The sequence below is a fragment of the Mirounga angustirostris genome, unplaced genomic scaffold, assembly GCF_029215605.1.
Source record: "Mirounga angustirostris isolate CCGP_5_RB_7025 unplaced genomic scaffold, mMirAng1.0.hap1 SCAF_3, whole genome shotgun sequence".
Lineage (NCBI taxonomy): Eukaryota > Metazoa > Chordata > Mammalia > Carnivora > Phocidae > Mirounga > Mirounga angustirostris.
In genome coordinates this window covers 176576931-176602201 of record NW_026991711.1, presented here as the reverse complement: position 1 = coordinate 176602201, position 25271 = coordinate 176576931, and the positions used below count along the sequence as shown (strand labels likewise).

The 25271-nt window shown below is 52.1% G+C and overlaps 2 protein-coding genes across 6 annotated transcripts in view; one reads left to right on the top strand and one right to left on the bottom strand.

The window, feature by feature from the left end:
• USP37 (ubiquitin specific peptidase 37) overlaps positions 1-5092 on the top strand; it is an 86794-nt gene extending 81702 nt beyond the window's left edge. For all 5 annotated transcript variants that reach the window (XM_064587051.1, XM_045868000.3, XM_064587050.1 and 2 more), the window contains one exon: positions 398-5092. In XM_064587051.1, coding sequence (XP_064443121.1) covers positions 398-485 — 88 coding nt within the window. In that variant the 3' untranslated portion in view covers positions 486-5092. The remainder of the gene's footprint in view (positions 1-397) is intronic.
• Positions 5093-5347: 255 nt separating this feature from the next.
• Positions 5348-23936, bottom strand: VIL1 (villin 1). Its single transcript, XM_045868002.2, has 19 exons — positions 23845-23936; positions 23456-23530; positions 22424-22620; positions 20980-21088; positions 20706-20816; positions 19076-19278; positions 18892-18970; positions 18624-18722; positions 17801-17954; positions 17135-17235; positions 16909-17046; positions 16148-16306; positions 14930-15109; positions 14285-14430; positions 13450-13594; positions 12786-12974; positions 11543-11611; positions 9887-10027; positions 5348-6054 (listed from the first exon to the last, which is right to left on the bottom strand). The coding sequence occupies exons 1-19, from the start codon at positions 23917-23919 to the stop codon at positions 5941-5943; spliced, it is 2484 nt and encodes an 827-aa protein (XP_045723958.1). The 5' UTR covers positions 23920-23936; the 3' UTR covers positions 5348-5940.
• Positions 23937-25271: the final 1335 nt, after the last annotated feature.

Here is a 25271-nt window from a genome sequence, read left to right as displayed (position 1 = left end):
TTACCTTTGCTTAGGGCTTATATCTTGATATCTTAACTCCATGTTAATGACTCATCTCACGGTAGTATCGAGGTGTGGAACTTAAGACTGTTAGATGACAAAGCTGTCCTATCATAAACCTTTTTGGTCTTCCAGGTGTATCAGCTAGAAGATTTGAGTTACATGGATGGATGGGAACCACATGGCATTGTTATCAGGGGTAGCCAGTGCCATTGTCCCCCCAGCGTTCTCAGAAATCTGCACTTGGGGTTAAGATAGTGATCAAATCAATGAGCTGCTTGTTTAATAAAATTTAGGCACTAAATGGGATTGTGCAGGCTTTATCAGTATCTTCTATCTGTCCTTTGGCTTTGCTCACTGAATTTCCTGTTTTATTTCTTGTTTGTTTTATTTTAAGGGAGATCTTTGATGAGCTGCTGGAAACGGAAAAGAATTCTCAGGCACTTAGCATGGAAGTGGGGAAGACCACTCGTCAGGCCTTGTGAGGAACAAACTCCTGGGTTGGCAGTGTGCACTGCTTATTCCCTCCTACTGCTGCCCACCTCACCTTTCCTCTGCCCAAGGAGAATTTGGAATTCTACTTGATGCGGGAGCAACAAACAGCTCAGGGCCAAACCAAAAGACGAAAATTGCAATTATGTGGAACGCTCCATGCTAATTGTTTTATGGAAACTTTGGTCTCACATCTGTAGCTGATTATCCTCTTTTTCTCCTACAAGAGTGGCACTTCCTTTTGTCTTAGGAATACGTGTTGTAAATAATATATATATGTACATACACACACACACACACACACGTATGTGGAATGAATGGAGCCTTAAAGAGTTAGGATGAGCCACCATAGTATTCCTGTTCAAAATTAATAGCACAGCAGTTTGGAGAAGAAATGAAGGTGTCAAAGAGTCCATTCACCTGAGAGATGTGTAAAGATGTACATATTGGTTGGCATTTAGTTTTTCTGTTCCTTGAGTAGTTTCACTCAAGTCTATAATCTTTCACATGTGTTTCTTATTAGTAAAGTTCACTGGAAAGCCAGCTCTCCATGTTACACTAATGACAGTTTGTCCTCCTTGCAAGGGAGAGGCATTTCTGCCACCTGACGTGAGGAGCTTTTTTTTTTTTTTAATTACTTCATGGATTTGTAATGCTTTTGCTGTTTACATGCAGTCCCAAGAAATGGATTGTTGGTGCTTTGGAATGGGTTATGGTCTCCCGTTTGGTATTCATTGTACACTTCGTATTTTCTTTAAAAGAGATTCTTCACACAGTATATTCATCTATATTATTATGGTAGTGAAGATAGAATCTTTTCTTTTTCTTCTGTATCATCCTTCCATGGAGCAAGCATTACCCTAATAGATTGCAACCAAAATTTTAAGAGGTAGGAAAATAATATCCCAATTGGGATTCCCCAGCAAGGACACCTGGGGATAAGGAAGAATGCTAGCATCTGTCTGTCATACATGGAGAGGTCAGGATGAGGATTCTCGTGTTAAAGCTAAAAACTCTGGACCACTAGAAGCCCTACTGCAAGTGGGAAATTAAGTACATGAGCTTAGGATGAAGCTTGAGCATTTAATCATTTGTTGTCTGTCTTTGCCCTTAAAACAGGGTGAGAATTAGAATGAGATTGGTTTAGGTAATCCCAAGAACTAACAAGTAACAAAGGTGCATAATATGTTTTATCTTTTTAGGTGCTTTGAGTTGAGGCTAAATGGGAATGCAGCATTAAGTGCCACATTAGTCACTCAGCTGGCATAACCAGCTTGGATATTAAGCAGCCTGTGAAACCATATAAAGAATGAGTTTGAGAGGAGAATTCTATCCACAGAATAACTTTGTAAGCCCAGGAATCATTAGGTTCACACAGTTAAGTGTAGCAAAATGAAACTTTCAATATTTTCTTTCATGTTTTACTTCCTTTTATTATCAGGAAGGAGGGAATTCTTGTTTCACTTCTGAGGTAGGGACAAAACCACGTCAGTTTTTCAAGGGGAGGAAACATGTTAAAGTCCATCATCACAGAAGGTGCAACATCTTTTCTAGAACATTGCCTTAAGAGAGCACCAGGCCCCACACTTGGACGTGTTCTGACGTAGTAACTTGTTGTAAAATTCTCAGTTTTTAAATTGTAAATGGCCCCAGCGCGTTGGTTAACTACAGATGAAAAGTTCGGCCTCCTACCATTTACCTATGCACTACCACAGTGAACATTCCAAAATGGTATGCCGGTCAGTTGTGCGTGAATAGTATAGAGCAGAGGAAAATAACTTTTAAAACTGTAGCTTTTGCTGGAAAATAACTGGTTTTTTCCAAAATGAGTGAAGTGGTGATCAAATTCTGTAGCTAGTTAGGACTTCTCTTCCGCGTGTTTGCATTTGAGAGCTTCGAGAGGTGCTGTTTAAAACGACTGGAAATGTATTGAAGTGAGGGATACATTAGGGCATTAAAAAAAATAGAAATGATGCCATAGGCCTGATTGCCCATGAAGTGCCCTCATTTGACTTGCTTTTTGTAGCCTGTGTGTGTGTGGGTGGGTGTGTGGCTTGGAAGTACACGTGGCTTAGAAACCTGTTTTGATTGGATCTTCCTCTCTTGGGCTGGACTTGCTAATTGAAAATAGGTTACTGAGGTAGATGAATTATCTTACTGCTGATATGCTTGCAACTTTGGGACTTGAATTTTCCTTGGTAGCTGTGCATTTTTGTGGCCTTGTCAGCCTTCCTCCCTCCCTGTGCTCCTTATCCCCCCTTTCACTACACTTCTCATTTGGGTTCATGACTACAGATGGAAATTTTAGCTTTGAAGGGGTTTATTGGGTTTTTTTGAGCTGGGTGTATATATTTAAAAATTATAAGTAGATAATATATATATATATAATTTTTTTTTTTTTTTGCACAGCATGATCAGTTTGCTCAGAATTGGGGGGGATGGGGCATTTGGTATGTTGGGGCCAGGAAGGGACAAGTCAGATGGGGACAGAGTGCTTCAGTCCCAGGCAGCCTACACAGTCACCTTTCTACTGATAATACCAAATGTGGTTACATCACTTTAAATGACGTTGAATTGGTACTTGACAGCACTTCGTTCTGCAGACAGCTGATCTTAATTGAAATTTTTGGGAAGGGAAAACTAAAATTCAAACTTACTGATTCTTACCACCTAGTATTATGGAGAATTGGAAGTTGCATATAGCCAGATAGCTGCTGCCCCTTTAGTAGCCATGACTCTAATTTATGCCTATGAGATAGACTCTGTTTTGCGGGGAATATATTTATAGTGTGTGCACACTCATGCGTTTTGTGTCAGCAGGATAGAATAAAAGCAGCAAGTCCATGAATTGTTCTTCTATTTACATTTTGATTCCAAAAGCTATTTGTTTACTTGCCATGGTCTCTTAATTTCGGGCCTAACTTAATGGCTCAGTAACAGATGTAACAAATGTAAATGTGTTTACATTTTTAAAAATATACAGAGATACTTACAAATCAGCTGATTAACTCTGGGAGGCAAATAGTAGACTATACATTTCTTTACTTCTCTTCTTGTTCAAGTGTAGAATTTTTCCAAAAGAGAAACTTTAAGAATTAAAACCTCAGCAAGTGAATTCATGAATTTACTTATTTTTCCATACTGCAGTTACCATTATGTTACTATATAAACAAAGCTCTACATGTGTACAGCTACGAATATAGTTGTATAATGGAAATTATTTGTAAACATCTAAATTGAAGAGATTTTTGACAGTGTCTATATAGTTGAGTGTTATGAGTATAGAGAGAGCATGGGGGTGAGGTTTGGAACCATACAGAAAAAAAGTAGTTTGTAAACTCATTCGTGATCTGAAAAGAGTTTATACTAAAACAAATAAAAATAGTACTCTTCTTTCTTTGTCCTCTGAAATGAGTGCAGTGGATGCACTTAGTCATCCAAACATTTTTTTTTTTTGGTTCTTTGCTTTAATTGGCACCCCCTACCCTGCGCCCCCATAGGCGGTCTTTTGTTTTAAATCAGGGAAACAGAGCTAGATCTCCCAAGTACATTTGGATCTTGTATATATATGTATGGAGATTTTTAGAAACACCAACAACCCAGTACCAGATGCAAGTCCCATGAGTGTCCCCAAAAAACAGGCGTGTCCTTTTCCTTCTCCCCATCTTGCTTTACCACTGAGTAATGCTCTCTTTAAGTGTGTACAAAAACTACTGGGTTTCTGCCATCTGATGTCTTTTGAATGCAGTACTTCAGAATTCTAATTTTGTCTCTCTTGGTAGGTCTTAATAACATCTGAAAAACATAGATATTTTATTGGAAAACTACGGTTCGGTAGACCTTGAGAGTTTTGTGACGTTATTCAGCTGTGCGTCACCACGGTCACTGGCTCCTTTATGGCTTTGATTACTAGACTTCAGGCAGTCTTTTCCGTTGTATCATATTTATACACAGCGAATTTTTCTTTCCATGTGTGCTATATGTCTGAGGTTTTGAAGTTTTTAATAAAAAGTGTGCCAGTGTAAGTATAAGCAGTTGATTTTAGTAACATTGGACTTTTCTAAAGTACATTAAGAGGTTCAAAGTATAGGCATGTTCGCTGGTGAAACCATAGAGGGGATGAGGTTCTGGATCAAGACCCAAGTTCGGTAGGTCAAATGCCAAAACGAGCAATCAGCTGACCTGGCCTGTTTCAAGAACAGAGGGGATGCGGGGAGTGAGACCACACACCTCTCGTCCCCAGGTTTCCCTCCCTCTCTGAGCTTGTCTTTGCATCCCAATTCCTCTGGCCTGTTGTCAGTGTGGTTTACTTATGCTGTGGAGAGGAAAACAGAAGGAAGGGTCCTACACTTTGCCTAATTGAGCCACTACCAGATTTGCTGGCAGCTTTGGCCACATTATTTGTGAGGTGATTTTCTTTCTTTGTGTTCAGAGTGACTTGATTCTGATTCTTTATGTTGTTTCGTATGGAGCGGCACTTTATCTGTGTTTTAGCAGAACTGTTCCTCTATCCTTTACGGTTTTTCCTTGTTTTTGTTTCCTTTTTAAATTATGCATAGAGTTTTTTGTGTGTGTGAAATTAAAGCCTTTATTAACCTTGCGATGGTTTGACTGTTATTTCTGGAAAGGACTTATCCTTACAGACACTTAACAACCATTTGTTGAGGTTGTGAAATCACTTTCTGTTCCCTTCTGACTTGGACTTCAATGCAGCACCATTACAGCTTAAAGGAGATGGAAGGGCAAACCAACAAATGGCTGGAGGCAGCACCGAGTTCTCGTTTTCACTGCAGGAGCCTGGGAAGCTTGGCAGAGGTTCTGGATAACACTTTGTAAACTCGGCATTGGCCTTAGCTAAGCTCTTCCTTTGCCTTATTATTACCAGACGGGGGTGAAATGACCTCTGTTCTAGACCCAGTGGGTATGCTGCTCTCTCTGGGAACAGGTTAGTGTTGTGAAACTTCCTAACGGGGCCCTTTCCCGGGCCATTCAACTCTTGCAAAGAAGGAGTGCCCTTTAACTTCTCACCTAAGTCAGTGAGGAAAGTATGTGAGAAGGAAAAGCCATTACTCTGGGAAAGATGTGAAACTGCAAAAGGCTTCAGCCCACTTTCCATGGTTAAAAACGACTTACAGGAGAGGAAAACCTAGGGATGACTCCTCAGAATTAGAATGTTCTGTGGAGTGTTTGCTCTTCTAAGAAGGGAAAGCTCTAGAACAGGATGGTTAAAAGTGACATTAACACCCCATGGTCGAAACCATGTGACCACCTTCTTAAGAGCTGAAATTGGGACCACACTGTCCTTATGGAGGTACCATTCTGGAAGAATAGGTTGCTTACAGGTAAAATTTCACTTCAATTAGTATAGGACTAATACACCAGTCATGAAAACAAGGAAATTGAAAGCAGGGTAGGGAACTGCTCTCCAACCGCAACCACTCCTGCTTCTTAAAACAGGCCTTTTTCTTTCTTAAGGTGGTGTTGCTTCCATCGAGGGAGGGCAGAGAAGGCAGTAGGTGTCATCCCCAAGGCCTTGGTGAAATCCTCGATGGACAGGTGCTTCTAGAAGAAGAGAGAGACCAGAGGGCAACAGTCACATTCTCGCCCAGGGTTGACTTGGATGAGTCCTGTAGGTGTGACAGAGCAGTCACGTGAAGAACAAAAATAGGTAACGTCAGGAGAACCCGGAAAGAGATGGGGAGGAGCCAGGCGGCATGTTGAGGTCTAAGAAGTGTGATCCCTGAATTTGGAACATGAGCAGCATGAAGTAGATTGAGCTCCTGCTGACAAGTGCACCCTAGCTCTGAAATAAGAATTAGGACATTTGACTTCGCTTGGCTAGGGAATTTGCTAAGAGAGTGTCTTAGTTTTCCTCTCTCTAAAATGGGAGGAAAAAAAGGCCAATTTTTGCTTCTTTGTAATGCTTTTATGGAGATGAAAATAATATTACTCATGAAAGGGCACTGGAAACAAGGTATCTTGTTCATCTGTACTCAGTAAACAGTGAACCTAAGCGAGAGGATCCTACTTTCTGTAAATCTGGCCCACAGAGTAAGCAGATGAGCCCCCGAAAGGAATCTGCCCAGGTCTGAATATATGAGACTCCGTTGCTGTTACGACAGGAGGCCCAGCTCTGCTCGAGAGAGCCATGACCCTGGGGAGGCGCTCGCCCTCCTGGGTGCTACCTTGCCGGGGATCAAGTGAGCAGGCTGGCCGCCCCAGCGCGACGGGCCCAGCAAGCAGCAGTCTAGCGTCCAGGTACAGCTGTGCCACTTGCAAAACCCCCTGGGAAACAAAATATTTGGATGACTCATACCGGCTTCTTCCATCCTATGAATGATCTAGAAGGTTGGATAGTGCCATTCTACCTTTTTACTCTTGGCTTAGAGATCCTGACTGGGAGACACCTAACTAAGCCAGGGGTATATATCTTTCTCCATAAGATGAGGGGATTGCCTGAAATGACATTTGCTCCCAGCTAACACAATGTAATAGGGCTACTGCTTAAAGCAAGCCAGGTACCCTCAAGGCACATTCATGTGAGAACCCCAAACTGAAGCTACTAGAAAACAGCATCTCCCAACCTTCATCTCTGCTCCCCAGGCACCAAGAAGGGGACGGGGTGGTAAAAGCCATGGGTTTCTTTTCAGTGTGAGCCCCACCCCCTCCGCCAACCCGAGGAGAGCATTTGAGCCCACTCCTACAGAGAGCCCTAACTGAACAGCTTGGACAACATCTGTAGGTGGACTTCAAGCTCAGATGGGTCTGACGCCTCAGTTCTCTAACCTGTCTTTAGGTTTGCCTCCCACCCCTGGGCATTCTCAAGTCCCCCGAGAGCCTGCCCACTCCCCCAAGCAGGGAAGAAGAGAGGAAAGGTGAGTGGTTTGGGCATCCGTGGATGGGGAAGAGCTACCTACCCCAAACTGGTTTGTAGCAAACCCCTGGCCCAGGTCCCTCACAGCTGTGGCTGCAGGTGCCCTCCCTGGCCCCAGCCAGGCTGGCTCCACGGCTTGGCTGAGGCTTCTGGACTCTGACCCCCAGGGTAGAAAGGAGGAACTGCCCATCCCCATGGACTTGTAGCTTTCCGCTAGTCCTGCTCTTGGACTCTGTGATCCTGCCAGCTGATGACTGGCCTCGCCCATACCCACATCCGCCTCTCTGTGGCTTACTCACTGGTACTCAAACACTCAGATTATCCTCTTGCTACTGCCTGCAGCCAGACCCACCACCCCACTGTTCATCGTCACTGGCTCCCCTTCCGAGTCTGGAGCAGTCAGGCCTGAAGTCCTCTCCTACTCTCCCCACTTAACACTGACCTACAGCTTCCCCCACAAGAATGTACTGGCGCTCCCAGGTGGCGCAGTCGGTTGAGCGTCCGAATCTTGGTTTCGGCTCAGGTCATGATCTCGGGGTCTGGACATCAAGCCCTGCTGGGCTTCGCTCTCAGAGAGGAGTCTCTCGGGATTCTCTCTCCCTCGCCCTCTGCCTCTCCCCACCCCTTGCATGTGCGTGCTCTCTCGCTCGCTCGCTCTCAAATAAATCTCCTTTAAAAAATCAGCAACAGGGGCGCCTGGGTGGCTCAGATGGTTAAGCGTCTGCCTTCGGCTCAGGTCATGATCCCAGGGTTCTGGGATCGAGTCCCGCATCAGGCTCCCTGCTAGGCGGGGAGCCTGCTTCTCCCTCTGCCTCTGCCTCTCTCTCTGACTTTCATGAATAAATAAATAAAACATTAAAAAAAAAATCAGCAACAGACAACCGACTTTTTAAAAAGGATCTTAGATTCTGTAGACTGTTTCTACCATGGTAGGGTTGTCTTGATTCTGTTTGTCCCATTCCGAATTCACCATCCAGCCTCCTATCAGTCACCGGGTTCAATAACACCAGCTGCCCCTCCTTTTAGAAATACCTGGAGCCACATGGTACCATGGGAGCGGCAGAACTCCGAAGCCCTGGTCCTTGCTCTGACTTGCTGCTAAGTAGCTACGTCAGGCACATCAGGCAAGTCACGTGCCCTGCCTCCAGTTTCCTCAGGCAGTTGTAACAGCAGCTTACATTTACATACCAGGGGCTGGGCAAATAATACTCATATATTACTGTTACAAAAAATATGTTGGGATCGTCCCAATATTCCAGTGAGGACACAGATGGGTAGATCTGGGAAAGAATGCATGAACATGGTCTCCAAGGTGAAGGGCAGGATGCAAATGCTCTGGGAACCATACACTTAAACATATATCGGGCCCAAACCCCTAACAGACTTGTTGGAGAAATCAGGCATCTCTCTTCTGTAGATTCCTTAATTCATTAGCAAGACATCTTTATGGTTTATCATCCCGAGAGTACGTTGTCTCTCGATACCCCCATCACGCTAGATCAGCCATCCATTTTGGATCTGCCTATAGTGGGAATGAATATTGGAAATGTATTTTTAACAAGCTCTCTTCTTGCCATACTCTCTCCCCACGAGTGACCCGCGTGGGCCTGCAGGTGCAGCCACCGGAAGCACCGCGCACTGGCGGGTCTCTGAATAGCCTGCCCACCAAATAGGCATCACCCGGGATGTCCCCGGGTGCCTCAAACGGCATGGCTACCCCCATACTCACGGTTGTCCCCCTCTAAGCTCAGTCTGACCCAGGGTCTTTTTGTCTCCGAAAATGATGCAATTGCCCCCCCCATCACACCCTTCATCCAATAATTACCTAGTGTCATTGACTTTACCTCCTAAAATTCCTCTAAACCCCCTCCTTCCCTCCACTTCCCCAGCCACCACTCAGCCGGCCTCTGGTCACTGCTTTTGCCACCTTCCAGTCCCTTCTTCACTGGGTAGCTATAGTCATCTTTTTTTTTTTTTTTTTAAAGGTTTTATAAAACCTGGCTGGCTCCGTCAGTGGAGTGTGCCACTCTTGATCCCGGGGTTGTGAGTTCAAGTCCTACATTGGGCGCAGAGATTACTTAAAAATAAAATCTTTTTTTTTTTTTTTTTAAGATTTTTAAACTTTTTAAAATTAATCCCCGCTGTGCTCATTCCCTGCCTCTGGGCTTCACGCATGCTGTTCGCTTCTCCAGGAAAAATCCGTTTTGACTGAATAATTCCTGTTCACCTTTCAGAAGGAAATCTTCTCTAAGTCAGGTTCCTTTTTGGAAGACCCTTCATGGCACCTGTAGTTCACCTTGTAGCGCTTACCATCACTGAAATTAAATCATAGTGTAATCAGGGTCCTTTGAACCCTCTGTCCCCACTGAGATGTCACCTCACGTGAAGGTGGAGACCAGGTGTGTTTTGTTCACCAGGGCATCCCCAGCACCTAATCACCTGCAGGGCACAATCTGGGGGTCATTTAGTGTTGTCCAGCAGATGGCCAGCCAGCTTTCTTCATCCTCGAGCCTGACCTACCTCCTTCCTGCTGGGATCCACACCCTCGGGGAGCTCCTCCACAGGCTTGTTCACCAACTGCTCCAGGGGAAAGATGGGTAGAGGCCCAGAAACGAGGTTGCTATTCGCATTGAACATGTCCAGTTTAGGGTTGGTGATCTCCTAGGGAAGAGAAGGAAACCACTGGTTCATTCTGCTGGTTTGTGGCTACCTCCCAGGCTGCCCTTCTCTCTGGAGTCAACATTGATTCTAGATTATCTCCTTCGAGAAGCCTTCCGTGACCCCCATATGCACACTCCTCATAAGAACACAACACCTGGGGTGCCTGGGTGGCTCAGATGGTTAAGCGTCTGCCTTCGGCTCAGGTCATGATTCCAGGGTCCTGGGATTGAGCCCCACGTTGGGCTCCTGGCTCAGCAGGGAGCCTGCTTCTCCCTTTCCCTCTGTCTCCGCCCCCTGCTCAAGCTCTCTCTCTCTCTGTATCTCTGTGTCTCAAATGAATAAATAAAATCTTTAAAAAAAAAAAAAAAAAAGAACACAACACCTGATTGGATCTGTGAGCTAAAACTTGGTGGTTTGTATCCAACCAAAGCCAATGGATCCAAGATGATTATTTTGTTCTATGACTTATGAACTTCTCCATGGCTTCCCACAGATGTTCGAGGTCCACCTTGGACATTTATGATCCTCTTTCTCTTATCTGTTATGAAACTGTCATCAGTAAATTCCCTTAGCCTTGACCTATCTATCCATGCTTTCCTGCCTGAACCATCAGTCCACCAAGAAGGGTTTATTGAGGGCACAGGGTACTCGGGCTGCGGGTGGGGCTGAGGAGCCAGCCTTATCTGCTGATTAAGCCAGCGTGCTTGTGGAATTGCTCTCGTGTTCTGGACACATTTCTACAGAGTCTACTTGGCCCTGCCTCCTCTGCGAGGCTATGAACTTCTTGAGGGAAAGGTTTTGCTTTCAGATTCCCATAACCCCGGGCCAACAGGTTCAATGCACGGGGTTCTGTTCACTAACTGAGGGACTGCAGTTTGCACCCGGAGAAAGGACCCCAGGGGTGACCACAGCAGACAAATCATTCTGTCTCTAAGTATAGTCCATGGACTAACTACATCAAATCACCTGGCTCTTCATTCAAAACAGGCATGTTCCCGGGGCTCATCCCGATTCCACGCACCAGAATTTGGGGGAGTGAAGGGGACTTTGGGATCTGCGGTTTTTGTTTTTGTTTTTTTAAAGATTTTATTTATTTGACAGAGAGAGACACAGCCAGAGAGGGAACACAAGCAGGGGGAGTGGGAGAGGGAGAAGCAGGCTTCCTGCGGAGCAGAGAGCCCGATGTGGGGCTCGATCCCAGGACCCTGGGATCATGACCTGAGCCAAAGGCAGACGCTTAATGACTGAGCCACCCAAGCGCCCCAGGATCTGCATTTTAACCAGCTGTCCCCACCTCGCTCCTGGCTCCCATCACCTGGATTCTTATGCATGCTCAGTCTAGGCCATGGAGGAGAAGAAACAGCAGGAGGCCTTGAAGTTCAACAGGGAGAAGCACTTCCATGAGCGGTGGGAGGACATGGTGGAAAGGGAAGCCCAGGACCCTGCTATCTTTTCTGGAGCTTTCTCAGCTCCCACGGGGCTGCGACATCAGCCAGCCACCTGCCCCGTACTCACCGCAGTGATCTGGTCCCAGTCCCCAGAGTTTCCAAGCTCCGCCTTCAGGTCCTCATAGGATTTGGTGTTCTGCACATAAAGCCAATAACAAGTTAGACCCAGCTCTCAGCAGAGGACATGGAAGAATTTTTTCCTTTCGGGGGGTTGAAAGAAGGCTGGCCTAAGGCCCAGGGGTGGGGGCTGGAGGAGGGACCCTGAAAAAGGAGGCTAGACGGGAGGATGAACACCCACGGGGCTGATGGTCAGGAAAGGCCCTGCTCAGCACCACGTGGGGATAGAGGCCACCTTCAGAGGCAGTGTGGGCAGCCATGTGCAGCCTGGAGAAGCTGCCTCCCCTATGGAGGCTCTGGGGAACATGGGGGGCTTGGAAGCCAGGGGCCTCCTCCCCTCCCAGAGCCTGGAGGGGGACCCTGCCGCAGAAAGGTGAAGGGAGTCAAAGGGACGCTGGCTCCACGAGGAGCCGCATCTCTATAAGCCCAGGGCCTGGCCCCCAGCATGGCGCATCATGACGGCCATTGTGCACCTAAAGTCACCAGGCCTTAGCCTTCCTCCTTCCTGCAGACAACGTGCACGGGCTTCCATTTTGAGGACCTGCCCTCTGCTTCTACCTGGGGCCAGTTCAGGAAAGTCCTGTGGCAGTCCAGCTCAGCGTCCCTCAGGTAAGGACCACACGTATGAGCCATTTTGCTTAGAAGTGGGTGCCAGGAAGACATTCGTCTGTCCTTTAAAGAACTGCCGTGTGTCATTTTCATCTGGTTTGAGGATGCACCAACACTGTCCCGGAGAAGTTTCTACAGTGATGGAAATGTTCTTTCTCTGCGCTGTCCAACCTGGGAGCCACTAGCCATGAGTGGCTACGAAGCAGTTAGCTTGGGGCTTGTGAGAAATTGAATCTTCAGTTTTGTTTAACTTTAGTTGATTTAAGTTCAAATGGTCAGTACAGCTCTTAGTAAGAATGTCCATCAGCTCTGAGCTACATCTCGTGCCCAAGAAAGGCACGGTCATGAGCCCGGGTTTTTGATAGACTTCCTTCCCTCTCCCTCACCAGGGGGCTTCATGGGCTTCCGCAGTCTGACTTTTTATTCGAGGTCCCCTAGAACCCCTTTAAAAATCTGTCACTGGTCGTCTATCACAATGAATAGAAAAGCCTGGAAGTCCACCCTGCCCTTGGGGTGTGCCGTGAGCGGCCTCCTGGAGAAGGTCGTGCTGGGCTGGAAGGATCAGGGGGGCGCTGGCCACTCACACTCCACTTGAAGGGATCCCACGCCAGGAACCAGCCTGTGAAGGTGGGGGGCTCGTGTCCCTGCTTCACCACAATGATGGGGGTCTCGGGGTCACGGCCGCTGGGGTGTGTCTTGAGGTATTCCTGTGCTGTGATTGCTGCAGCTTTCTTCTCCTCCTCTTTGGCGTGCTGCCCGATCCAGAAGAAGACCTGAGGAGAATCCAGAGTTCGGGTAGGCCTTCCTGTCCTCCCTGGCCCACCGTGCTCCGCCTGGGGTCCGCCAGGCTCTGAGGACCGACAGTGGAGCCAAGTGACCTCGGGCAGGCCCCATCTGGTCTCGACTTTGCATCTGGGAGATGAAGAGGTTGGACAGGTGTCCTCTACTTGGAGACTCTGCCAGTGTGGGACTCTCGGCCTCTCCAGAGCCACAGACCCTCAGAAACGTGCTTCTGCCATGTGAAAGAAACGGGGCTTTGGGAAAATACGTCCTGCACTGCAGCCCCTTCCGGAACTTTCCTCTCTACCCGCCTCCTTCTTCCTTAGGCTCTTGTTCACAATACTACTCCCAGGAAGAATGAATGAGGGAGCCCAGAAAATGTCACAACTTACCTGTCCATAAAGTCACCATTTCTTGGCCCTGGGGCTTGAGCTGGTGGTAAGGGAGGGCCCCAGACCTCAATCCTACCTGGTCCCAGACATCGAGCAGGAACACATCGTCCTCTTCCAAGTCATCCTGATTGAAGTCAGGGATTTCTGTGGCCAGGAAGCGCCCGGTCTGGTTGGAACATTCAAAGAGCCGGGGGGTGATGGCCAGGCTTTCCTTCTGCAGTCTGCAGGATGCAGAGAAAATTGTGGCGGCAAGAAGAAGGTGTGGGGAAGGAAAAATGGAGGACGCAGAACTCCGACACAGAAAGCCCAACTTCTAGGAAAACGCTCTTTTTTCTGACCACACGAAAAGTGCCCCCCTCCTCCCAAGAGTCTGAGAGCGCTCCAAGGCAGAAGTCCCCGCTGCCTTTCCGGGACGAGCATTCCAGAGGCTCTTCTGCAGGCCCGTTGGGAAGTTCTGATATCTTCCTTCTAGGCCTCCTCCGGCCACTGCAGGAATGCCCTTTCCCTTTAAACGGGGGAATAGTGGACCCTGGGTATGCTTTAGAAAAAACACTGGAAAGAGTGTTTCCAGCTGGGGCTTCTCAACATCCAGGTCCTGTGTCGGGACTAAAGGACAGGGTTCTGGCAGCTTCGTCCCCCAGGGCAAGCCCTGCCCCTCTCTTTGAGTTGCTTCCTAGCCCGTGAACTCCATTTGCCAAGAAAACCCCCACCGGGCCCCAGGCATGCCCCTGGGCTCACGGGGCTCTCAGGGCCCATTGGGCCGCCCCTTCTTTCTTCATCTTGTAGCCCTGGGGACTGGTACACAGAGTCCTCAGTCCATGCTCACTGCAGACTCTGGGCCATGGGCTGGAGGGGCTGGGAGGCTCCCCAGCGTAGAAGGTGAGCTGGAGGCAGAGGGACCCCACAGTTACCTCTTGGTGCTGGCATAGGGAGCCTTTCCACCCAGGGCCACCCAGAAGCTGGCCGGCTCCTGCCCTTCCACCACCACTTGTTTTTCTGTCCGAGAGATGGTGTCCGCAACCATCTTGGCCATTTCCCGCTCGTCCCCGCTACAGCCCTGGGGAGAGGGGGGTCAGCTGTGTTGGGGGAGACCATCTCTACTGCCACACCTACCCCCACCCTTCCACCATGTTTACTGGCCCAGAGCTCCTGGGTCCAAGAGGGCCCCTCCTGCCTGGATCAGGACCCCATGCACACCCCTCCTCTGTCCTTGACACTCCAAAGAACGGCAGAGGGTACAGGAGCCTGCACTCTCCTTACAGGGCAAGAGAAAGCATCCAAGAGGCTGAGATCAACGGAGAGGCAGCGACAGGTATGAGGATAGTGAGAGAGAGCCCCAGACACAAAGACAGACCAACACTGGGACAGGCAGGGTGGCCGGGGACAAAGAGAACGAGAGATACTGAACCGGACTTAGAGGCAGAGAATGTGAGGGTGGAGGGAGACTGGCTACGGGCAGCTGGGAAATGAGCCAGAAGGACCTGCTGGCCAGGGGCTCCCCTGAGGCCCGGGGACCCCTAAGATCCACTTGGGGAGGGGGAGGCCACTGCACGCACCTTCCCGCACCACAGATAGCAGCAGGACTGGGTCTTAAGGATGAAGACGTCATTGGAGTTGAGGAAGCTGGCCCGGGGTTGGACCTCAAAGGCCTTGGTGTTGTTGGTGCTGGTTCCCTGCACCTGGAACAGCCGTGTGGAGGGCACTGGTTCCAGTTTGTTGGCCCGGGAGGTGCCTCCCTGCAGCAGGTGTGGAGAAGGCAGAGAGAGAGAGGTGGGAGCAATTTAGTACAGACAGTGGAAGGTTCTCAAGAAGGGCATAGAGAACAGAGTGGAAGAGAGGCTGGGGTGGGGTCTGCCCGCCCCCAGGTCCTCTGCCGCATCATCACCAGACTAACCTTTCCAAAACATTGCTTTTGTCATGACACTCCCCTGCTCAGAAATCTTCAATGGCTCCCTCCTGCTCATAGGCTGGAACCAGCTCCTCAGCCCAGCCTTTGCAGGCGCCACATGATGCAGGCGCAAACTGCCCTTCCAGACTCACTCTGCTCTCTCCAGACTCTCCCCTTTAGCTCAGCCAGGCTTCTCCCTGCTCTACGTGGATCCCCTCCTCTGGGCTGTTGTCCTTGCTGTGCCCCCTGCCCTGCATGCCCTCATTTTACCTCTGCTGAGCGCCTCAACTCTGACCCTGATGTCAAGAGCCCCTCCAAACCCCCCTCCAGCACGAACTCCCTGCCTGCCCCAGATTACTGTATTCACACTGGGCAGCGAACCCAACCTGCATGTCTGGCATTTAACCACATGGTGCCTCGGGCTGTTAGTTCCCTGCTCTCCCAACAAGACCCGCCTTCTCCAGCCCCTGCACCTTGCAGAGGGCTGCAGGCTTCATGGGTGCTCCATAAACAGCTGATTTCTTAAACGAGTGCTGGAGATGTCTATTCCATTATGTTGGAAGGCACCAATGTTGTTTGGATAGGTTCATCAGGTGGGCAAATCTAGCCAAAAGAACTACCTTTCTCATGCAGAGGACGGGGCGGGGGTGGAGGGGGTGGGGGGGGTGGAGTGTAGAGAGGAACGGGACTTGCCCACGCTCCATACTCATTCCTATGGAGTGGCGGTTTCTATTGCTGGTTCCACATGGGTGATGGGGCCTCACACAGTCTTCAACAAAGTGCTTGCTTCACCCCCAGGCCCGCCCCGGGTCCCCTTCCCCATCTCCTGATGCCCACCCCGCCGCAATCGTCGGTCCTGCCAGGCGCCTCAGGCCAGCAGCCACACCTGGTAGATCACCATTCGTCCCTTGAAGATGGCCATGAGGTGTGGTGGCTCCTTGCCCATTGGGACCCGGATCTGCACCAGTTCGTTGTTGTACTTCTGGTCCAGGATGACGGCTTGATAGGCAGAGGCTGCTATTTCGTCCTGGCTGGCCTGGCTACCCTGGGGACAAGCATGATGGAAGTTGGGGGGACGAGGCCGGCCCTCGTTCTGAGCCCGTCCCCGGCTGCAGCAACGACTCCATCCCCGATTCTCACCTAGCTCCAAAACGGTCTGCCCCACCAAATACCGCCCTGGCCACAGCCCAAACCCCACGTGACCCAGACCCGTTTGAGCCCAGCCCCACACCTAATCCTTTCCTGGCCCTCCGCCAGCCCTAGCTCACCTGCTACTCCGCCCTTAACCCCAGACCTCCTCTCCTTCTTACTCGGGGGCACACCATGGCTATCATACCACTACCCCCAGCACCCAAGCATCTCCCTGTGCACTCACATCTGGACCCACAAATCCATGGTGCTTTGAGCAGATGAAGGGGATGTTCTGGAAGCCATGGAAATTGGAAGGGAGACTCCAAGAACTCAGAGAAGGGGCAAGGATTGTGAATGGGGGTACCCTGTACCACTGGGATCTCATAGCCTAAACAGTCCCAGGATGGAAAAGGGGGTGAGCTCCCCATCACCAGAGGTATTCAACTCAAGGGTGATGGCCACTTGGAGTGGGAGCCGAGCTAGCTGTGCTCGGGACAGGGAAGGGTGGGGCCTGACCTGCCAAATGTAGAGCAGGTAGTGCTTCTTCTCGCCGATGAGGTAGGTGTACAACAGCAGGTAACAGTCACCCCCGTAGAAGTGGCCTAGCCACTTGGAGTCCACCGGCACCAGCTCCAGGTCCTCGATGCACCACACCTGGGGCCAGTACCAAGCTGGTACGAGGGCCAGGACAGGTTCCGCCGACCCCGCCCCACCCAGCACCCGCCTCCCACCCTCACCATACCTCCACCTCGCCGCTCCCGTCGTCCACCATCTTCTGCTGGGCGGCCACCTGAGGCTGCACGTGCATGGATGTGGCATCAAACTTCACCTGTTCTACTTTGGCTGGGGGGGTGGGGGGATCAGGACACCAGCTGTCATAAGCTGAGGTCCCCCAGGTCCTCACAACAGCCCTGAGTGATGACTACAATTCTTAGATCCATTTTACAGATGGGGAAGCTGAGGCTAGAGAGATCGGATGGCTTACCCAAGGTCACAGAGCTGGAGAGTGGCAGTTATAATGCGAAACCCCATCTCCCATCCCTAAGACTCGGGCTTCACCAGGGCCTCCCAGAGGGGCCAGGAGAGGGACAACCCTTTCATCCTCCTCCAGGGGCCTGGTACTGAGCTTGCGTTCAGCAAATATTGTCTGGTGAGACACTGACGCTATCTGGTTTCCAGGGAGACAACCCCATTCCAAAGGAAAGACAGGTGCTTCTCAGCTTCCTTTTTGTGACAGCTCAGTTTACTCATGTTCCCTCGTGTCCCCCCCCCCCCCCCCACCGGGGGAGCCCAGCGCCAGGGGGAAAGAGCACATGGAAGAGGCGGGTCCGGGAGGGAGGACAGGTGCAGGGGCCCTCCTAGCCCCACTCCGGCTCCTGACCCCACCCTGCCTCGGGCCGGCCCTCACCCACAGAGCCCAAGGTGTGGGTTTTGCCCAGGCCTGAAGTCCGACTGGGCAGGGTCCACTTCTGGAAGAGCTGCTGAAAGACGGCTGACTCAGCCCCATCATTCTGCACCTCCACCTGTGTGTTCGGCGGGTACTGCTTCGCTTTGATAAAGTTCTAGGAAGAGGACGGGGTGGCTGAGTCTGTGTCCCTCTCCTAGCCCCCCACAGCCCCGCCCCCAATGCAAGCCAGAGCCTGGCTCGAACCCCAACCAGACCGAACCACAAACCTATCCCTGGTCCCAATCCCAAACTTGAACCCAACCCCAGTCCCAGTGCTGACCCCAAAGCTAAACCCTGCTCTGGCCCCAACCCCAAAACCCAAAGAGACCCCAAACTTGACCCTACCTCAGTTTTAACCCCAATCATCAGCTGCCCTCTCTAACCTTGACCCCAACCCCCATTCTAATGCTGACCCCAAGCCAGCTAGGGTTACTGACTCTAGCCCTAATAATGACCCCAAACTCTGACTTGGTCCCAACCCGCCGGCTGACCCAATCCCCTCTTGCGGGAAGGCCAGCCTCCATTTCTCCCTTTCTCTGAACCGAGCTTGAGGTGGGAGCTCACACCCTGAGGAGGCCCCCAGGTGGCCTGGAGACTGGCCCCCTGGCGTGCAGAGAAACCCCCAAGACAGCTACGGAACTGACCCTCAGCACCCCTAGCTGGGTCAGGCCCAGAGCTTTCCAAGGCCTCTGCCTAGCGCTACACCGGGTCTGACCCCACTCCTCTCCCCCTGCTGCATCTGTTTCTTTCCCCTCTCCCTTCCCGGACCCCCCCCCCTGCGCACCAGTGCCTGGTTCATGGCTCCTGTCCTCTCCTGGGCGTTGGCATCCTTCCCCTTCCACACGTAGATCTTCAGGCCCCCCTGGTCCAGGATGTAACAGTCCTAGAGGTGGGAGACAAGGATGCAGCATGGGGGCCTGAGCCGGTGGTGCCGGGCCGCAGAGCGGCAGGCACGGACCCACTCCAGCCCCCGGCACTGCTCCCACTTGGGGGAGACTGGGCAGGGTGCAGCGAGATGGGAGCTGGGGCTGGGGGTCTCCACGCCCTCTCACCCCGTGATTGAGCAGGTCCTGGGTGAGGGGCCTCGTGGCGACTTCTCTAACCACCAGCTTTCCCTCTGAGTCAGACACGCTGTAGGACAAAGGCACAGCAGGGATGGGAGGGGTCCCACAGCCCAACCCTCCCACCCCCCGGGGGAGCGCCCCGCGGCCACAAGGAGCCCAGCTGGACACTCACTGGTACAACTTGAGGGCGGCCTTGACCGCCGGCTCCACCACGTCGTCGGGCACTGCGGCCTTCAGTGACCCCCGCGGGCCCAGCACGTGGTTCATGATCTCCATCAGCTTCGGGGTCTCCTTCTCATTCTCCCCATCCACCACCGCCACGTAAGTTCGCCCACCCCGCTCCTGGTCTCGGATCTCCTTGGCCAGGGTCATGCCCTGCAGGGAGGCCCCGGTGACCCGTGAAGGCCGGCGGGGGGATGGGTACACGTCCGCCACCCCCAGCCATGCCAGGAGAGCCTGGGCCCCCCTCCGGCAGCCCCAGGGGACAAGGCACCTGTCCTGCCTGTACCCCCGAGAGTGCACCAAGTGAACCCCATGGGAAAGCAGGTTTCTTGTTGGCAGGAGGGTATTTGGGGTGCACTTGCTGGGCCTTCTGTTTTGACATTGAAATTTGCGATTTTACTTTGCAGTTTTGGACAAAAGCCGAGCCCTGGATATCAAAGCACTCAGTCTCTTTGCCCCAAAGTGAGCTCGCATGTGCACGCGCGCGCACACACACATGTGCATATAAACGGCCGCAAGTATGTACACACGCGCGTGCACGGCACACTTCCTCATGTGCACACACACACACACTCACTCACACCCTGGCTCCCCCTCCTCAGCCTAGTGGCCACTGCTCTGGGGACTGGCATTTCAGTTGCCAGCCCCAGTCCCAGGACTTCTTCCTATTTCTGTCCCCAGAGCAGCTCTCTGCTCTCCTCTCATTTACCCAACTTCCATGATAACCTGTTTTAAGATGCCCCAAACTGAACTCGGTCCCCCCCACCTTCCCCAATCTGTTGCTCCTGGTCTTTCCCATTTCGAGAAATGGCACTCCATCCACTCCATGGTGGCTCAGGCACAACGCCCCTCTCTCCTCGGCCCCATCCGCCACACGCATAAGGCCAGTGGATCCCCCCTTCCTGTCCCCGGGGCCTGGGGCACCTGCTCCCATCCTCACGCAGAGGGCCGCCTGCTCCCTGCATCCCCGCAGCCGCTCCACACCCCTTCTCCACTCAGAAGTCAGGACGACCTTCAGACCTCCTGGGCACCGAGAACAGACCCCAGCCTTCTCATGCCGCCTCCTGGCCCCCGAACACGCCCTGAGAGCGAGCCCTCTCCCTTCTCCCAGCTCCCTGTAATCGCCATCCATTGCCCGGCACCGGCCACTTCTCCCCTGCCTTAGGGCCTTCCCTCCCCCACCCCACCTCCTCCAGGAAGCCTTCCCAGAACCCCCCATGTCACACGCCCACCCCTCACTCCTCAGCTACTCCCTTCATGTCTGTGTCCCCCGCTCGATGGCCAGCTGGAGGCCATTCACCACGGCACCCGTGATGCTTGGCACAGGGTCTACCACATAACAGGGACTTGTCACACCTCAGTGGCTGAGTCCCGGAACTCATGCAAACCCCAGCGTGCGTACCTCTCCACATACACACGGAGACTCAGATCTACCTTGGAACACACCGTCCAGGGCAGTCAGCCGAGAGGGGCCTGGGGACGTGGGGGCAGGTTGGGGGTGGCAGACGTCTGGCGAGTGTGACTGGCGGGGGAGGGGTGGGTGGGACTGGGGAGAGGGGTGGTGCATGGGCAGCGCTTACCCTGAGTCTCTCCATGCGGTTGCTCTCTGGCCCGTTCCACTGGATGATAACCTTCCCCAGGTCCAGGAGAAAAATATCCCCACAGTTGAAACTCTTCCAAGACACCTCCACCTGGAACGCCAGAGGGGAGCTGCAACCTCCACTCAGATACTTGCCACAGTCCACGGCTCTTCCCTGCCTCCTCCCTGCCCTCACCCCTCCTTGGCCTCTGCCCTCCACCCAGGCTGGGAGGGGACACAGGAGGCCATGCCCCAGGGCCCGGGCCAATGCCCACCTCTCCGGCCACCACGTTCCTCTTGCCCTTGACATGCAGCAGCCGCTGGACGTTGTAGGAGTTGGTCTCCACCTGCTTCATGCCAGAAGCCACACCCCCCTTCTGGATCCTGAGAAGAGACGGAGCTGACCCAAGGGAGTGAGCGGGCTGGGAGGCGTGACAGAGCCGGGGTGCCCGGCTGCCACTGGGGCCATCTGAGGGCTGGGCCCGGGACTAGGCTGAGGTGCACGAGGTGCCTCAGCTGCCCACTCTGAGGTACTCGCTCTCAGGATCATGCAAGTGCAAGGTCAGTCTTCTGCGTGCATGTGTGTGACCTTCCTTAGCCTCCTTAAAGTTTGCACCCTAGGTGCCTCACTCCCCGCCCCGCAGACACTGCCCTGCTGAGAGGGCCCGCAAAGAAGGGCGCATGGTGATGTGGATTGATGGAAGGACAGGACAGAACTCGGAGGACAGGACAGAACTCGGAGGACAGGAGGCTGCAGGGAAGGGGGAGAGGGGAGATGCTATGGACTGAATTGTGTCCCCTCCCAAACTCCTATGTTGAAGCCTTAACCCCAGTGTGGTGGTATTTGGAGATGGGGCTTTTGGGAGGGGTAGATTTTGATAAAGTTTAGATGAGGTCCTGAGGGTGGGCCCTCCGTGATGAGGTTAGTGCCCTTATAGAAAGAGACACCAGAGCGCTTGCTCACTCGCTTCACCATGGGAGGATACAGCGAGAAGGTGGCTGTCTGCAAGCCAGGAAGGGGGCTCTCACCAGCAACCGAATCAGCTAGCACCTTGATCTTGGACTTCCCAACCTCCAGAACTGTGAGAACATTAATTTCTGTGACTTAAGCTACTTATTCTAGAATATTTTGCTAGGGCAGCCCAAGCAGACAGGAGAGATGCCAGCTCAAATGCCCAAAGGGATGGGCCCTTGCTCTGAGTATGGGAAGAAGAGGAGCAAGACGAAAGGGAGGGGTGGGGACCGTGGCTCACTGGAGAGCTCCCGGCCTATCCTACTGCTCAGTAGCAACTTGACTCTTGACTGTGTGTTTCCACGGGAAAAGCCCAGAGGCCAGAACTTCAGACTTTTCAAGAAAAGGTAGAAATCAGCGTGTTGAGTGTGAAAGTGTTCCTTTAGAGAATGGAGAGTAGCCATCCGCCCACGGGCCAGAGGGAAGACTTGATGTGATGCCCTGGAAGGCCTCCTTCGGTCCCGAGCTCTCCAGAACATTCAAAGAGGGGTTGATTTACAAAAATACATGGTGCGCAGACTTTCACAACAGCCTCTGGGGCAGCTAAAGACAGAGGGATAAAGACCAAAGATGGGGCAGCGGCAGGAAAGGGGGCAGGGAAGCTGAAAGAACAGAGGTCTCCAAAAGCCCACTGTGGGTCTCCCCGAGAGGCTCCCCGCGCTGGCCCGAGCTCCGTCCCTCCCCGCCGGCAGCGCACCCCTCCGTACACAAGGCCCTGTTTGAAGTAGCCTCGGAAGGCCTCGCTCTCGTTGCCCTGGACCTCACGGTGCTGGATGGCCCGGCCATTCAGGAAGTCGTCCATCTGTGTGGTGTAGATGGCAGCCGCCCCCTGCTCGTCCTGGGACGAGGCCTGGCCGATCCAGTAGTGGATGTCATAGGACAAACTGCTGCCGGTCTTGTGGATCTAGGGAGGACGGGGGATGCGCGGTGTGCCCCAGGCCCTGGGCTCCCACGCCCTCCCGCCGCCTCCCTGCTCTGCATGGTTTCGCACACACAGGGGGCCTGGGCCGCGGGTGAGCTTGGCAAGGGGAGGCGGGAAGCGCACGGCGCGGGTGGTCAGGAGCCGAGAGTACAGCCCCCACCCCGCCACAGACTCTCAGAGACCCTCAGGGTCCTGCTCCTCTCGTCTTGAAAGTAAGTTGGTTGCCTAGAGCAGCATTTCCCAAGGTGAGGTGCGAGCTCGGTCAGGTCTGTGAGGCGATTCGGTGGTGTGCAAGCCAATGTGCAGAGGAAAGGATTAAAGTAAATATTTTATAGCTACTTTCTGTTTGTGACCTGGGACACCGCCTTCCACTTATTATGGTAATGATGTGGAGTTGTGTTTTTAAATAAATGGATTTAAATTTGAAAAGCGCATCAATATAAGGACAAATACAAATGCATTAAATAGTACAGGATGTGGCAAAAACCAAGAAGGTGAAACGAAGGGGACTATGGATTTCGGAAATGTGGACCTGAGGTAGGGTGACATCCTACTCGCTCAGAGGGTCCCCACGACTATAAATTCAAAGAAGTTCACCCCGGGTGGGAGCTCAGTGAGCCAAGGGCAGGGAGAGCCTCTTCTACCTCTCACCCTGCAGAGCTACCAAAGGCGGGGCCCCTGGGCACACCCAGCCCATGCTGGCTAGGGGTAAAACCTGGCCAGCCCTCCTTCCCGCCCCCAGCCTCAAACTTCCTCTCTGACACTGCAGAGGCCTTTGCTGTCGGCTCAGACCCTCCCATGCTCGCCCCCCACTCACAGCCAGGACTATGTAGCAGTCGCCTTCATAGAAGCTTCCGAAGGTGCTGGAAGGAACAGGCACCATCTTCATGGCCTAGGGAGAGGAAGGAGCTCAGAGGGGCTGCCTTGGACCACCCAGAACCCCCAGCTGCCCTGCCTCCCTTGACCCCAGGGAGAGCTGGGAGAGGCAGAGAACCAGCAGGAGGAGGGCTGAGGAAGCTGACCAGAAGACTGGATGTGACAATGGGAGGAGGAAAAGGAGCAGGAGGAGGTCTGAGAAGAGAGGAGGGTGGCCTTGGGGACAGGCACCAAGGGCTTGAACCCCAGGAAGGCAGAGCAATCTCAGGCTCCTTCCTTCCCTCAGTCCACCCCAGCCTGCAGAGCCCCCAACACCCAGGCGGGCCTCACCTCGATCCTCCATATCTGCACCCCGGGGGTGGTGATGTTGAGGGAGGCTTTGACCTGGGCGCTCAGTTTGGTCATGGCGGATGAGCCTAGGGGAGGGGGGTTGTGGGAGCAAGGACTGAGGAGCTGGGAGCGTTTCAGGTGCTCTCCTTCCAGCACAGGCCTGGAGAGCTCCCAACAGCTCCAGAGGCCAGGGCTCAGGGACTTGGGGAGGTGAGGGCTTAGTGCTCCTCCCCAGCCCCTGATTGGCCCGAGGGCCCAGCCTCCAGTCTTCCCACCCAGCTCTGATCTTGTCACTCTCTTGCTCAAACCCCTACCCTGACTCCCTATTACCTGATTAAAGCCCCCATTCTTTAGCTTGCCATTCAAGGCCCTTCTTTAGCCCCAAACACTTTTTCTTTTTGAAAATTTTTTATCAGAGCCATGTTGACTGCTTAAAAAAAAAGGAAAGCGAAGAATAAATAAGAGCCAAAAAGGGTATTTACCCCAAAGGAAAAACAGGTGTTCACAGAAAACTTGTACTTGAAATTCATAGCAGCTCTATTCACAATAACCAAAAGGTAGAAACAACTCAAATGTCCAGCAACAAAACGTGGTATATATCTCCACAATGGAAGATTATTCAGCCGCAAAAAGGAACCAAGTGCTAATACATGTTGCAACATGAATGACCCTCGAATACATTATGCTTCGTGAAAGAAACTGGACACAAAAGGCCATGTGTTGTGTGAGTCCATTTATATGAACCATCCAGAACAGGCAAATCCATACACATAGCAAGCAGATCAGCAGCTGTCAGGCGCTGGGGTGGGGGGAGGGGAGGGCCTACTAGTGGGCATAGAGTCTCCATCTGGGATGATGAAAAAATTCTGGAACTAGATAGTGGCCGTGGTTGTAGTTACAACATCGTGACTGTCCTGAACGCCCCTGGACTGTGTCCGTTAAAGTGGTTAAAATGGTAAATCTTATGTGTATTTTACCACAGTAGAAAAAGTGTATGTGGCAGTTTCATGTTCCTTCCTAGCTATCCCCAAACACCCCTCGGTCACTGTTCTGGTGGTGCTCGAGATCTAGTCCCCACAAGGGCGGGGATCATATTTGCTCAGTACTGAACCCCCAGCATCTAACACCATGTGAGCGCTTTGCAGAGTGGGTGGATGGATGGGTGGTTGGATGGATGGATGGATGAGTGAATGGATGGATGGACTGGATGGGTAGATGGGTGGATGGATGGATGGATGGTTGGATGGGTTAATGGATGGATGGAATGGATGGGTGGATGGATGGTTGGAAGGGTTAATGGATGGATAGAATGGATGGGTGGATGGATGGATGGATGGATGGATGGATGGATGGATGGATGGATGGATGGATAGGTGAGTGGATGGATGGATGGATGGATGGATGGATGGATGGATGGATGGATGGAT